Source organism: Octopus bimaculoides, chromosome 3 (assembly GCF_046866305.1).
Source record: "Octopus bimaculoides isolate indiv1 chromosome 3, ASM4686630v1, whole genome shotgun sequence".
Classification (NCBI taxonomy): Eukaryota; Metazoa; Mollusca; class Cephalopoda; order Octopoda; family Octopodidae; genus Octopus; species Octopus bimaculoides.
In genome coordinates, this window is record NC_142930.1 from 88,710,287 (window position 1) to 88,727,786 (window position 17,500).

At 30.7% G+C, this 17,500-nt stretch overlaps 1 protein-coding gene across 5 annotated transcripts in view; it reads right to left on the reverse strand.

Annotated features, from left to right (window-relative positions):
* LOC106876010 (protein TANC2) overlaps window positions 1-17,500 on the reverse strand; it is a 264,847-nt gene that overhangs the window by 81,728 nt on the left and 165,619 nt on the right. For 3 of the 5 annotated variants that reach the window (XM_052966228.2, XM_014924375.3, XM_014924374.3), the window contains exon 4: window positions 15,325-15,609. The exons of the other annotated variants lie outside the window; for them this stretch is intronic. In XM_052966228.2, the coding sequence (XP_052822188.1) occupies window positions 15,325-15,609 (285 nt within the window). The remainder of the gene's footprint in view (window positions 1-15,324; window positions 15,610-17,500) is intronic. 5 annotated transcript variants of the gene reach the window in all.

Below are 17,500 nucleotides of genomic sequence, written 5' to 3' on the forward strand. Positions count from 1 at the left end.
GAGCCACATATACATCACCATTATTGACATGTACAGAGAAGTACATCCAATAATGCTATGTAACCTTGGTAATGACATTGTATTGAGAATATGAAAAAAAACAAAAAAAACACTTGTTGGTAATGGCTTATGAATGCTTGTTCGAAAATACACAAAAGATAAAACACCATCAAAGTAGGACTAATCTACTCTTCTTGGTTCCCAACATCTTACTAAAATATCGACAAGAAAATCAATTTCTAAGAAACAGCATTTCAAAACACGTAATCAAGAAGAAAATGAACATACATAGATATGAATCTAAAATGAAGTTAGTGATTGTTAGTTTAAAGTATTTATGATGAGCTTAATGGTTTATCTAAACGAATGGCTATATACAAATATTTGAAATCATGCAGGAAAGCAACATTATAAAATGAAGGAAACAAAGGTAGAAATATATACATGGTATATAGATATAATATACAAATAAACACAAACATACATGCATTATGTACCAACATATTCTCACATATATAGACATTACATAAACAAATATATGCACATATACATTAATCAGACATGTGAACAAACTAATTTACATACAGTAAAAATAGAACACACAAATAGTTGGAAAGGTTTTATTAGACAACATAGGGAACAAATAAAGCAAAAATTGCCAACAAAAATGAATAATAAAATATTAAAGATTAATGCTAAATAAAGCAAAATATTTACTAATATCATATTGAGTGTGATCTATGTAAATAAACTAGAGTAATATTCTTATATAATATCAGGCCAAAATAATAAACTGCAATTAGGTTCAGCCATAGTAATAAAGCAAGCAACAAAGAAAATGTAAAATTAGATAATAAATTTTATAACAATAGAATTTTAAATTATTGCTTCAAGGAAAATATAAAAAAAGGAATTTAAATTCATACAGAATTATATTTGAATTTATATTTGAATTTTGAATAAGTCTCCATCAACATAATAGAGAATAAACATGTACAAGTATTCTATAACTAATGACAACATTTCTTTTGAAATAGTGACACAAGTTTGTAAATTCAAACTTAAATGTGTCTGGGAAAGATTAAAAGTTTTAATGGTGAAAAGACAATTCATGGAAATCCTTAATTCCTAACTATATAATCTTTATATATAAATGACGTAGTGTGCTATTGAGTTTTAAAATTCTTTTTAAAGAAATTTGGCAAAATAAATAGGCTTACAGAATTGTTAATTCTTGGAAAAGTAATATAAAAGAAAAGATAAAACATAATATATGCAAATAAATGTAAACTAAATTATTAGAATGCTTAGTTTGTTACATGATAAAGTGTTAGTATGTTGGTAAATACAACTTGAAATATATGGTGTATAGCTGTAGAAAAGATGAAACTTGAGAGTAAATGTAGAAAATGTTTAAGAGTCTGATCTAAAGTAGAACCATGATTATGGAAAGTCTTCATTTAAAACAATCTTTGTATTCTGAAGGACTCTAGACTGTAAAATCAGCCAAAGTGCTAAAAATGAGACCTATTTTAAGGTTGCTCATCTGTTAAGCACTCAAGCTAATAATAAAAGTTGCTGTAAACAATAAAATGTAAAGCATGTATTTAAAATTTCATGTCTTTTGTTTCATTGAGATATATGAAAAGAAGTGAAATCTACAATGAAATTTGTGTTTCAAACTAAGAGCAACTATCTGGAATCAATTGAAAATTGAAAATAACTACATATTTTCCATCAAATTTTCTCTCCAAATTTCTTCATACACTTTGTCAGAGTTAGTGTAATTCAAATGCTGCATTGGTTTCCATTTACTCAAGGCTTAAACAATTATTGATTGAATAAAAGATAGTTCTCAAATCATGTTCAAATTGTAGTTTAAAAAAAAGAAACAAAAATTTTGATGTTGTTCTTGAAGCAAGATTAATCTAACCAAGAACATTGTCAATAATATTTATTTATTTACATTTTTCTTTCCAAATATTGAAATATCAAGGGTAATGTTTATGAAAACAGTATGTATAATGAAATAAAAATAGAAAATATCAAATATAAATAAATAGCAATGACTTAAGCTTCCTACTGTCAGCAGCTCTTTCTTCCTCAGTCAAGAACTACTCCAGATGCCACATATGTTCCTTTACCTCCAACACGGCCCTTGAAACCAGATCCCAAACCTAGTTGCATATTACTAACCACTTCAAATGCAGCTCCAAGAGCCAACAACGTATTCCCTGTTACAAAACTCAGTTAATTCTCCCTTGTTGCATACCATACCATCTTAAAAATATGAAAGGAAACATTAAAATGTGTAGTCATTGATGTGCAATCTGATGGGTTGGTCAAGGTTTTATTGGCGCTGACCTGACGTTAAAAATCAGCAACCTCATCTACTACACAGCATGGAAAACCTCTACATGACGAAACAAGCAACTACAAATAATGGGTAAATCTACCTCAAATGATATCCTACCATGTTAACAAAAATGGAAGGAAATATAATGCAGTCCTAGTTACAATGTCTGAAAATAGATACATCTATATTTGTAGTCTGCTTAATCAAACCTGACCTACAGCAACAACTTATTTCTTGGCAGCCGAAAAATCCTAACCCCAAATTTTAAAGTTCTCTTTTTGTCATGATTTAAAAATATGTGTTTGCAATTTTATTAATAGATGCTTTAGCTTTTGTCTTGCTTGGTTCTGAGTTGACTTAAAAGTCGCAATATTTCTGAAGTAGATAAAATAGGTGCCAGATTAATTCTATTAACTATATTCTATTGCTAAAATAATTTGATGTGATTGATAAAATGAATACTTGTTAAGTACTATGGAGAAATGATAATGTAAATTCTATATAGTCATTCAGGTTTTATCACCTCATAGTGACAAAGATTTCTTTGATATCTTGGTAGGGGTACTACAAGTTGACACTCTTCTTGTTCAGTGTAGTCTTGGACTCATTATGAAATGCAACATTAAATGGGGAAGAAACAGATTTCCAAATAGCTCCTCAAAAAAGCAGACATCATTCTGCATACTTATAGTATAAGTACTGATAGAAATTATGCAGCTGATATAGCTCTTCTAATACTATAAAGAAAGCTCAACTACTACTTCAAGAAGTTGAGCAAGCTGCAGAACAGAGCAGACTACAGATCAATGATAAGATTGAGTTTATGGTTTTCAATCAAATGAAAGAAGACATTATATCACCAATGGATCCAAATTTGAAATGTGTAAATGACTAGTTATCTGGGATCATGGATAGAAAACTTGAAGGGAGACAACAGAGTAAAAATTGAATGGGCATGATTAGCAATGAATAAAATGTTTGCAATATAGGAAACAAATCTATCTGATAACCTTGAAATATAGTGATTTAGAGTAGCAATATATTGACATACAAATATGATTGTTGGACATTTTATGAAAGCAACAGAAAGCACACTAAATGAAATAAAGACCAAAATGCTAAGGAGGGGGAAAAATGTTTCTTGAAGCAACATTTATCAAACAGTGTCTTATATGGAAATGTAACATTATTAAGAGAAACCATCAAAAAATGCAGACTCAAGATGGTAAGACACTGTTGGTGTAGAGAAGTTAGAGTTGTATGACAACTATTACTATAGGTGCTAGTGCAAAGTAAAAGATAGACCTCAAGTATGAGTAGTAATTTCTGAAGTACACAAACCTTAAAAAAATTATGTTTCAGCAATGATAGAGGACAAGAAAGCATGAAAGAAACTTGTCAATGAGATCTGTGTGCAATTAACATGATACAAGTACTATGGATTGCTTTTTCGAGTCAAAATAAAGTACCAGTCTAGTACTGATGTCATTGGTATCAACTAACCTCACTAATCTTATCCCTCAAAATTGCTGGCCTTGTGTTTAAACCAGAAACCATCATTATTATCATCATAATTATTAACAATCACCTTTACAGTATAAAAAAAGGTGATGATGATGATAATAATAATAATAATAATAATAATAATAATAATAATAATAATAATAATAATGGTTTCAATTTTTGGCACAAGGTCAGTAATTTAGGGGAGAGGTTAAGTTGATTACATTGACCCTAGTACTCAAAAGGACGAAAGGCAAAGTCAACCTCAATGGAATATGAACTCAGAACACAAAGATGGACAAAATGCCACTAAGCATTTTGCCTAGTTTGCTAGTGGTTCTGCCAACTCACTGCCTCAATAATAATGATAATAATGGATAGGCAAATGAAACATTCACATGCACATATTGTCATATATAATAAAAAGGTAAGAGCATGTTTGCTTAACCAATGACCCTTGCATGTTTGATACTAGAGCGGTAGAAAAAAAAGAAATATTAGAAAATAAAAAAAATAGCAGGACCTAAAACATGAACTCCAGAGAATATAGAATTGCTGTAAAATTGTCATTATTCCAATTGGAAAAGGAGCCTTAGGAATGTTGCCAAGAAGTTTAAATTGTTGGCTGAAGATGTTGCATACTGAAGTGAATTTCTGAAACTTACATAAAGCTTATTTGCTTGGCACAGAAAGAACCATTAGAAAAGCGCTTGATACTTAAGTTTTTAGGATGCTACTTGATATCTAACACCTGCAGAACAACAAGATACTGAGTGAACAAAAATAATGATATAGTCAAAAGAAATAGTTACTTCGATTAGAACCAGTTCTTAACTGATATTTATTTCATTGACCCAAGAAAGATGCTTGGAACATACCATAAAGATACATCTCTAAATGCAGAGAAGTATTTTCTCTCACATTCTACAGATTCTCAATTCAGCATCGTTGTCAACATCATGATAAGAGTAATTTGTTACATTGACACATGTTTTGGATGTAGAGGAACATTCTATTAAATTAAATTGATCCTGGTATAATTCCAATATGTATCTTATTGTCCCTGTTGTGATGAAAGATAATGTTAAGACTTAGCACAGTAATTAAATATTGCTAAGATATATTGATTCTGTTACACACAATGTAAATGGTGACTGGAATAATAATAATAAATATTACTTTTAGTATTTTTATTATTACCATTATTATTATTATAGAGATGTAATTTAAAATTTTATTGAAAATAGTACTGTAAGATTGTCTAAGTATTTGGTGGTATACAAAAGCAAAATGGTACAAACTGTTAGAAAATGCAAACATAGCTTTCTAATTTTAAGGTTAACAAGAACAAGACAAAAATTTGAAACAATCTATACATTCTTCACAACTATTAAAACAACTATAAAAAATGAAATAAGTAAAAATATAAAAAAAAAATACTTAAAAGAAAATACTTAAAATGTAACATTAACACCATAAATTATGGCAAGTCATGCTTGAGCAAACGAGGATGAGGGTTTGCATGTTCCTTGGAGATAGTGTGGATGTAAGTGGTGGCTGTGAAGCTGCTGTGACAGCAAGAGTGAGGCTTAGTTGGGTGAAGTTCAGGGAATGGGGAGAGTTGTTATATGGGAAAAGGTTCTCATTGAAGATGAAAGGAAGGGTCTATAGGAGTTGTGTGAGAGCTGTACATGGTGTCTGAGGGAGAGAGAGATGGCAATTTTGAGAAGGACGGAGAGAACAATGGTGAGAGAAATGTGTGGTGTGAAGCTGTTCGAGAAGAGGAGGACTGAGGACTTGTTGGGGATGCTGGGGTTAGAGGAATCGGTGGAATGGCTTGGCAAGGGCGAATGGAGTGTGGTGGTATGGGCATGTGTTGAGGAAGGATGAGGAGCAAGTTCTGAGGAAAGTACTTGAGTTTGAGGTGAATGGACCACGAATGCGAGGTAGACCAAGGAAAACGTGGAGGGGACAGGTAGAGGAGGAGATTGGGAGGGTTGGCTTGAGAAGGGAAGATGCCCCAAACCAGGCAAAATGGTGTGTCAGGGCAGTTGCTATGGCATTGAGGTAGATCTTGCTACCACCTTTAACGGAGACAAAACCCACATTTAAAACACTGGGTGATGATCATGAAATTATGACCAAGGGAAGTATCTAGAGTTGATACTGAGGAATACTTTGTAAAGTAGAGAATGAAGGAAGAAGTCAAAAGTGGCTCAAAAGCAAATAAATGAGATTATTTCTACAATTGGTCAACCTGCTGCAAATCACAATCAAATCCCTTTCAAACCACACTATATTATCATAATAATGGAAGAACACTGTGGAGAATGTATATCTGGATATATTATGTCCAAAAAATCTAAAAATGAAAAAATGATGGGCTTGTCATAGCTGGAAGACCTTTGATCCAATGTTTTGATGAATCAGACTGGCCTGGGGTTAAATAACAACAGCAAAAACAGTAGCAACAATGAAGACTAAAAGGTTATTGATCACTCTATAAATATGTGTTTTCTATAAAAAAAACAACTAAAATATATATCATAGAACAGAATATTAAAAGTAGCTGTTGAATATGTGGTAATTGTGAAGAGACAATCAATGACATTATTTCAGGCTGCCTGGTCTTAGCTGGAACAGATTATACATAACAGAGTTGGCAGAATTATAGACTGGGAACTCAGCCTGAAGTCCAAAATCCCAGCAAATACAGGGAAAAAAAATGTTTCAGGTGTGGCTCTGTGGTTAAGAAATTTGCTTTGCAACCATGTGGTTTTGGGTTCAGTTCCACTGCATGACATCTTGGGCAAGTGTCTTCTACTATAGCCCCAGGCTGACTTGTGAGTAAATACCTTGTCAGGGAATTTGGTAAACAAAAATTCTGTGGAGACCCGTATGTGTGTGTGTGTGTGTTTGTTATGCTCCACCACTTGAGAGCCAGTGTTGGTTTGTTTAAGTCCATGTAATTTAGTGGTTCTGTAAAAGAGACCAACAGTATAAATCCTAGAATTAAGAAATAAGTACTGGAGTTGTTTTATTCAACTAAACCCATCAAGATGGTGCTCTTGCATGATTTCAGTCTTGAATAAAGTGAGCATAAAGCAAAAGGTAAAATGGGATATTTTTTCTTGCTGAGAAAAAATAATAATTTTAAAGGCCATCATAGGAAAATATGTGAACTCTAGCTATAACATTATGTCTTTTTAAAAGATGTAGAGAAATTACTTGAATCATAAACCCAAAATGAGCCAATTTGAAATAGAAATAATTCCCTAATGATAATAGCTGTACTAAGCATGATAACAAGAAATTCAGTTTAATATGTACTCAAGGTCAAAGAATTTATGTGATTATTACACACAAAATATAAAAATACTACCACCAGTTGGTGCTGCATATATTAGGGAACTGTAAACACATACAATATTAATTAAAAATAAAACTAAACTGTACATACACAATGCTTTAAAGCAGTGTTTGGTTATACAATGAATGTATGCGGTAATAAAACTTGTGAAATGATAAAAATTATAGGTACAGGCATGGCTGTGTTGGTGAAAGCATGTGTTGCATACGTGCCGACATGGCTGTATTGTAGAAAGGTTCAGTTCTATTGCGTGGCACCTTGGGCAAGTGTCTTTTGTTATAGCTTCAGGCTGACCAAGGCTTTGTGTGTGGATTTGATAGATGGAAACAGAAAGAAGCCCGTCATATATATATGTGTGTGTGTTTGTGCGTGTTCTTGTGCCTGTCTTTGTCCCCCACCACCATTTGACAACCAGTGTTGGTGTGTTTACATCCCCATACTTTGTGGTTTGCCAAAGAGACCAATAGAATAAGTACCAGGCTTAAAAAAAAGTACTGTGGTCATTTCATTTGACTAAAAGAAAATTCAAGGAAGTGCCCCAGCATGACAGCAGTCTAATGACTGAAACAAGTAAAAGAGATAAAAGAGATATATACTAACTATATAATCATAATTGTAATGGATAGAATTGGTAGAGCACTGGACAGATTACCTTATGGTATTTGTTTATGCTCTTTTATATTCTGAGTTCAAATCCTACTCAGATCCACTTAAATACTAGCTGACAAAATAAGTACAGAAAGCAAGAGCTCTATCAATGAAATCTACTATATGTTAGAAGGTGATACCCCAAAGTGGTCAGAGTCCAATGATGAAAACTAATAAAAGAACAATAGATAAAGAAAATAAAAATTGAAATGATGACCACCACTGCTTGGTCAATTCTCTAAAAGATAAAATAAACTCGATTTTGATGAAGGACAAATACCTTAAGTCTGAAAAACTTTAACACAAATAGTGCCATTAAAAAAAGACTCAATGAGTTATAAGTTAACAATGTATGCAGATGCATACATACGTATGTACATATGTATGTATGTATGTATGTATGTATGTATGTATGTATATATGTATGTATGTATTATGTACAAATATACTAAGGTAAAAAGAAAATAGGTTGTAAGTTTTATATGTATGGTCTGTGCGATGAGATAGGATATATTTTGGTAGTACACTGAAACTCAGTCAAATTTATGTATATATATATATCTTAAACAATGCACAGATTCTCTCAACCCTTTCTGGATAATATGTAATGACAATTCATTTGAATAAAGTCTTTCTGTAAGTGAAAATAATATGAACTATATAGATAGTGGTAAATGACCTAAACACTGCAATCAAGAATGAAATTGGAATTAAGCATTACATCAGTAGTTCTTAAACTATGAGTCATTATCCCCTGAGGATTGCAGAACTTTCCTGTAGAATTCTAAAATTTGATTGTTTTTGTTACCTGTGAGCTTTATCAGTGTATAACAGAATATACTTCAAATATGTACACAAATAAATTTGCCTCTAAAATATAAAACGCAGATATGGAACAAAAATTGAACAACATTTAACCTTACTACCTTTCTTGAATTGTTATTCAAAATTTGTACTAAACTCATAGTTTTACACTGAGAGCAATGACAGTTAATGGCTGCTACACTATAAAAACATTTGTTGATGGTGCAACAAACCACTTGCTTCTAAAGTTTTTTAATCAATACTCATTTTTTGTAGTTTACTATAATTAACTTTTGATTTTATAATGATTGGTAGCATATCTGATATTGTCTTGTGATAGTTGGCACAGTATCTTATGTTCAGTTGTGTAGCATTAATAAGATCAGTATTTGCATCATAATTTTTTTATTTGAATATATATAGATATATATATATATATATATATATATATATATATATATATATATATATATATAAATATATATATAAATATATATATAGTTCTGTCTCTATAGTATGTACTTGTTGTGATAATTTAATTGTGATATGTAATTTACTCAAAAGGTCAATAACTAATAACACAATGTTTCTTGTTACTAGAGTAATTTTATATCACATAAAATTAATTCAATAAAATATATACAAGAACAAGGTTTTGAATTATTTAAATATTTATATATTCATCTTGACTAACTTAAGTGAGTTATTGTTTTAATAATTTCTTTACTGCTATTTTTAAAATATCAGTTATTATTTTTTTTTCTATGGAGAACTGAAAGTATGTCTCTGTGGATAAATGGTTAAATTTGTCAAAGAATACAATAACTGAAGTATTATTTCTTGCAAAACCTGAATGCAATAATACAAATCACAAGGTGAAATCTTAAAAGGTGAACTCTCTGCAACAAAAAGAGTACAGTGAATCACTTTTGCAATATGGATTAATTTTGCTATAACGCATGGAGAGACCCATCTAGTCTGCTTAATTTGTAATGAGTATTTGGTGAATGAATGTATGAAACTTACTAACTTAAATATTTTCATACCACTCACACTTCTTATGCCATAAAATCTTTACCAGTTTTCTAAAAACACTATTGACATCTTCAAAATTACAAAAACACATCGTTAAAAGCTAATTACAAAAGCTATGAAACCATTCATTAATTGGCAAGATACTTATACAACCTATGTGAATGAAATAAAGAAGAAAAATTCACTGTCAAATGATATGGTATGCAGAAGAATTGCAGAAATTAGCAATATCTAACTTGTGCAACTTATTAATGAATTACTGAAAGTAATAAATTTGTGATTCATATGGATAAATAGGCTGATATAACAAATACAGCTCAATTGTTGATATTTGTTAGATATTCATATAAAAGCAGTTTTACTGAGAACTTGGCACTTTTGTCAGTCATTAGAAAGATGTACAAGAGGTGAAAATGTCTTCCTCAAAGTGGACCCTCTTTTAATGGTATTAGATCTGAAATGAAATAACTATGTTGGTCTATGTACCAACACATTGAATAGCCATATATTCACAAATTTATGCAAGTAGCCACTTACTGCATATAGAAGTGCAATTGCTGTCAAAGGGAAAGCTCCTGAGATTACTAATAGACTTTAAAAAAAATGAAGTAAAATTACTTTTATCAGAAAATAATTCAAATCTTTTAGAATTCTTTCATAATGATAATATGCTATTTATCAGATATATCTGAAAAGTTCAATGGACTTAATGTTAAAAGGTAAAATTGAAGTATTCATGACCAAAAAATAAACCTATGGAATATACAGGATAAAATGGCAGCTTAGAAATGTTTTCATGCTTGGATAATTTTGTCAGTGGGAATAGTCTGACTTCTAATTTGACTGAAAAGATCATAATAAAAATTTTGGTAGACTGATTTGGCCATTTTTATGTCTATTTTCCAAAGTGTGTTATTAAGGCATTGTTTTTACAGCTGGATGTCCTTCCTGTTTTCCAAGTAAGAGGTCGCTTATCACGCATGTCCTCTAAGTCACAAAGCCAGAATGGTTTGTTGACAGGAGAAATATCATCACTGTTGGTAGCTCATGATATTTGGTGAGGTGTCAATGTAAATAAAGATGCAGACACACAAATGCATGTGCACACATGCATATACATGACAGACTTATTTTTTAGTTTCTGTCTTGTAAACTGCATCACAAGATTTTGGTGTGCATGGGACTATAACAGAAGACACTTGCCCAAGGTGCTGTGAGTGAGACTGAACCTGGTTGGGAAGCAACTTCTGAACTATATTACCATGCCTGCATGATAAGTATGGAAAAATAATTCAGCAATATTTTCTACCAGATATGAGCAACTGAAATTAGATTGGGTCCCAATTCTATTAATTCCAGTAATGGAATGTGAAAACATTGTTCTTTTATTTTTTATTTTGTTAGAAAACCTAAGAACAATTTGCAAAGGCATCGTACAATTCTAATCTGCCACTTGAACATTCAGAAATAATCTTCAGCGTTTCTTGCAATTGCCTGAATTAGCAATGGTAACTTTCCAATCATTTCCTTCTATATATATGTGTGTTTGTGTGTGTGTGTGCGTGTGTGAATCTGAATTTATAGTTTTAACAGCAATAAAGTCAAGATACTGCTAAAATATTAAAGACATCACTGACAAATATCAAGCTACAGTTTGATGTATTTGTGTTGAAACAAATACATTTATTTCAATGAAGCTACTGTTACAATAATTTTTCTTGTTATTGGTGAAGTTTTCTGTGGTCTTGTATCCATACTGTTTTATATTTCCTGAGTTTTAGTTGGCTATTAATAATTTTCTTGTTTCATACAATCATATATGGGTTGTAGTTGTTTATAACTTACTAAATTTTATAGCAATGAAAGAAAGTCATAAGGAAACATGTCTGTGGTAAAAAGGGTCACAAGGTAAGAAAATTGCAGAAACAATGTCATATGCTACAATCACAGCATTCATTAACATTTGCTTTTTCCCCAACTAACAGGTATTAGATGGAAACCTATTTGAGGTGGTGGCTTATAGCCAGATATACCCATCATGTTATCAACCTGTAAGGAAATTTTACCTCAATATTTTTTTCAAGTGCAGAGTGTCTGATCACCATGTGAACAAGGAATGTAAATATATCATCATCCAGCCATGCCTATATTTATATATATACATATATGTGTACATTTATATCTGTCTATGTATGCACACACATGAACCCACTTACCCTGCCCCATACACACACATACAAATGCATCCTCACACTCGATTTCACCCAACCCTACAGCCATCACACACAAGCAGGTGTAACTTGGCAGCATGTACCATGCTTTCATTAATCATTTTAGGTGCCTACATAATCATAAGATGTAGGCAGTCTCTCAATATTCAACTGATACTCATTTCAGCTAAATAAACTGGAGCAATGTGAAATGAAGGATATTATGCATCACCCAGTCCATAAATTGAACCTACAGTCTGAAAACCCAATACTCAAAAAAGCAATATGCATATGTTTTCAGAAATATTTACATTTATGTATCTATGTATGTGTATGTATATGAGAGAGAGAAAAATATATACATACATATACCTATATATATACATACAAACATATGTATGCATTTACATACACATAAACAAATGTAAGTATACATAAAGCTATATAATTTGGACTAGTATCCTCAGTTTTTGTTTCAGTACCGTAATTCACTTGGTTTCATCAGATTATCATCAGATGTCTTATTACTGAATATATACATCATACCAGACTGATTTGCTTTCAGTGGTTTAGTAGACAAGGGTTTCATTTTCTTAGTTTGGAAATACATTTTTTAGTTCAAATCCAGTCTAGTACTGGTCATGATTGAGAGTCAAACAGAACAACATGTAATGCTGGTGTAAACAGATATTTCATCTGTACAGGTGATATTTAAAGTCCAAAATATTATAATCATATACTTAAGTTTTGTCTCTTATTAAACAATTATGTGGTTAAAACATTTATTGAAATGAAACTTGATATTAATAATGTTTTTATCTCTTCAGTTTTCTCTTTCTTTCTCACATATACATACAGGGTTTATGTTTTTGAACCTATTTACAAATTTTCCTGTTACAGTTGCTTTTATAGTTTAGTATGGACATAAAAGATTATATAAGAACTTAGTGGGACACAGTTACTGTTCTTCTATATATAATCTCGTTATGTTCACACATTTTGTGATTTGCTTAAATGTAAATTCTTTTTACTGTTCAATTAACGTCATGATAAACAAACACTTACATACACATGTATGTATATTACACATAAACATGCACTTGCACATAAAGTATCTCTTTACAGGTGATGTATAGCATATGTTTACAACTAAAGACTTCCTGTAAAAACCATATTTCCAATGCAATTTCATTAGTGAATCTCCCGCTGTTGATCTACTAGTTGGAACTTTCTCAACACATTTTGGATGAACGCCGACACAAACAGACACACATGATAGACATAGGGAAATTTTTAGTTTCATTTAAGCTGCAGATTTGGATCCATTCTAGATATTCCTAGAAATCTCGATGGTCAATTACAACATTCTGTTGAAGATTTAATCAGCTTTACAAGCTGATTAAATTTGATAATTCTGTAAAGTTAATTCTCAGCAATGTCTTATAATTATCAGAACATTAATCTTAGTTTATTTCCTTTATAATCTCCTCTATGATATATATATATATATATATATATATATATATATATATATAAAATTTAGCCACAACCTACCTACTATATATAAGTTTATATGGTTGAGTACCTCTGAAATCCAGGTGTTTTAAGTCTCCACAGAAATGTGGAAAGATAATTTTCCTCTGAGTTTCTATATTATTGAAATCGGTATTAACCCTCATTACTTGGTTTCAATAATTTTGTTTCACATCTAAAAAACCACTGATTTATATCACTCAATAAGATTGTTTTATGTGCATATGCATGTACACACACATTCATTAATTGCAAAGAGAAAAAAAGTTTTAAACAGCAAATTTATGTAAATAAGTAGAAAATATCAAATAAAGATTAGAAAGAAAAGCATGTAAAATCTCTAATTTCAATAATCTTTCAACTATAGTTAGTTAATTGCCAAATGGATTTGGTATATATTAAGAATATTTAAGAGAAAGAAAGAGGGGAAAAAAGACATAGATAGTGGAATAGCATTTGGATGATGGCTGACAATGTGGACATTTTCCATATTTAGAAAAGACCAGCTGAACATTCTTGTTAGAATTATCATACTGTGTTAATCATGGATTATATTTCATTATTCTTAAAACTGCTTTGTGCTGGTCAGGATTATAAGGTATTAAGTGAGTCAACTCACAGCAAAATCTTACAGATTTTCTCAAACTAATGGCGTTGCATTTACACTTGCTATTCACTAAATTAGAAACTTCGACCAATTTCAGGTGATCAATCAAAATCAGACAGAATTACTTTTCCTGGAGCCAATGTTAAGAATAGATCAACAAAAGTTCTTTTAATTGGAAACTAAATAAAACGCACCTTTTTACGAGATTCTTATTGATTAAAATTCTTACTCCTTTTCTACAGTTAAAAAGAAGAAAAGTTTTTTGCATGGATGTATCAGACAATTAGTAGCTAAGCTTTAGAAACATTAAATTCTATTCAACTGAATACTGACTGCGTTAATGGAAGGAGTTAAAAGATTATAGATATGTGTCTTAGAAGGTAAATTATCCAGATAATCTCCTACCTAAGATAGAATTGGTCAGCATTATCTGTTAAATATTCTTCTGTGTTAATTATTTTAGTCTCAGTGAAGGACATATATAATGCACCATAACAAATTACTCTATTTGAGGTAGTGCTCCAAAAGCTAGAAGCAGTAGCCAAATCTGCAAATAACATCTTACACTCATAAATAAGTGAAGGAAGCAATGGATAATATAATATGAGATATCCTTAAAAAGATGGGAGGGTGATGACTTGAGTGCCTCATTTCATAGGTTCATTTGATCAGGGTTGACCAGGGACTAAACAACAATAACAACAGATATATATATATATATATATATATATATATATATATATATATATATATATATATATATATGTATATACATATGTGTGTGTGTGTATGTGTCAGTGTCATAATATATTTAAATATACATGTTGTTTAACCACTAAGATATCACTGGTTGTTATAACTTTAAAATATTGTAGTGTTCATTTTATAATAGAAATATGTGCTTTTCTCTTGTAAAAACTGTTAAGTAAGCAAAAATGTTAGAAAGATATGTAAAGAAATAAAAATATTGTAAAGCATGAGGAAAAGTTTTGCTGTAAGCTTCTAGGAAATAATTAGTCTTATATATGCTAATATTTATGAAATAAAAAGGAAGTTTTGAGGGTGCTAGTAAATATTTTTTGAAGGCACAAACATATGCTACAAGTATCCAAAGCAAATTAGATGCCTATGACTCACTAAAGTTAAATAGTTAAGGTTATATATAGAACCCAAGATGGAGATAAAAATGTTAAAACTATATCTATAACATTAAAGAAATTCTTGTTTTATTGCTTTTGTAGAATTATCATTAACTAACCATTTCCTGCTTCTTCAGTTATTTCAGACATTGGTCCTTCCCGATCTAGCTCGGGTAATTCGTCAATATCATCCGTAGTCACAGAAACACTGACACTGCTGACATCTGGTGAGCCAAGAGCAGAGTCACTGCTGTAGTGTTTTGGAATGCCAAGCTCATTGTATAAATAGTTCTTGGGAGGCAAGGGAGGCGGTGTTGGAGATGACACAGGTGGAGAGGTGAGGAGAGGTGCTTTCGTTATCTTCGTTTTGGAACTTTGGACCACTCCAAGCCGAGGAGTTGCAGCTGGAGAGAAAAGGAGAAAGAAGCAGTTAATATCAGCCAAGATCATGGCCCGGCGTTTATTTATTTTATCATTGTAAACTTTTGTCAAATTAACCAAGTATGTGAAATCTTTTACAGAAAGGAAATTCAATTTTTCCATTAATGCCATGTTTAGCATTTTAAGCTGATGTACTAAAATATTGGTACTCTATTTAGAATGCTTCCACAGTATAGATATCAAATATATTGAAATTCTTTGGACTAAATTTCCAAAGATTTTAAAATTATTTTTGCCATCTGTAATTTGACAATTCTATTTTTTCTGCATTATTTTTCTAAACTTTATAAATTCCTTGGTTTGTATTCTAAATGTAAGAAATGTTCTTGCCATTTTTTTTCTGAAAAAGGATACAATAAAATAAATATACATGCAAACTTAATTTGGAAACATTTGGCACAGTAAGCCTTGTATATATACAATGTTATAAAAATAAGCTATAGAATGTTATAAAAATAAAGCTATTGAAAAAATCCATTCTGTAATAAATGGTAAATAGAAAACCAATTATGTATAAAAGAACGTAAATTTGAATAATGGCTCATTTCAAGAACATTCAGTAAGTCTAGGTACAAAATAAAAAACAAAACAAAAACATTTTCATTTATAACAAAACATGAAAATAGATAAATAATTGCCCTAGTTAAAATAATATCATTTAATAAAAGAAGAAAAGGGGTCATAATTTTATTTCTAGAAATGATAAAAGTGTCTTTTAAAGCTGCATGTTGATATTTTCTTATATATCATTCTACTACACCTAATCATCATATCGAAAATTTTTCAGAATACAAAACATGACTTATTAATTTTAGTTTGATTTCATCTGTATGTGACGTTCTCTTTAGCACTTAACAAAAACATTTAAAAAGGAAATTCAATGAACTTTAAGAAATATTGAATACCTGTCTGTCTATTTATCTATCTATCTATCTATCTATCTATCTATCTATCTATATATACGTATAAAATAGTACTAAAAGAAATAGTGGAAAAAAATAATACTAGAAAAACTTAACATTTTTTTCAGCTTCAATAAATTATATATATTCTTTTATTTGTTTCAGTCATTTGACTGTGGCCATGCTGGAGCACTGCCTTTAGTCGAACAAATTGACCCCAGAACTTATATTTTGTAAGCCTACTACTTATTCTATCAATCTCTTTTTGTCGAACTGCTAAGTTACGGAGATGTAAACACAGACACACAAATACATACATACATACACATATATATACGACGGGCTTCTTTCAGTTTCCGTCTACCAAATCCGCCTCACAAGGCTCTAGTCTGAGGCTCTAGTAGAAGACACTTTCCCAAGGTGCTGTGCAGTGGGACTAAACCCGGAACCATGTGGTTAGGAAGCAAGTTTCTTACCACACAGCCACATACATATGGAATATATTTATACATTCTTAATGCTTGGAAGTGAAAACAGAAGCTAAGTTTTTTTAATCTTTAGTTTATTTTATGTAATTACTGTTCAATGTTTCTCTCCCGTACAGTATCCTGCATATTATATAGATTTGACAAATACAAATTAGATTAAATTGATTCTCTTATGTTTTATGTTACAATAGGACAGTATGGTTTTTCATATGATTCTACATTTATATGCTAATATATAGCTTGAAACATTAATCTATATAATATTACGTGGCTTAGGGTATATTAATAATAATAATTATAGTAAAAGTTCTAAATCTTAATATAAGTTATAAACAGTGTTCATTGATACTAATAATTATAGTCAAAGTTCTAAATCTTAATGTAAGTTATAAACAGTGTCCATTGATAATCATAATTATTGTAAAAGTTCTAAATCTTAATGTAAGCTATAAACAGTGTTCATC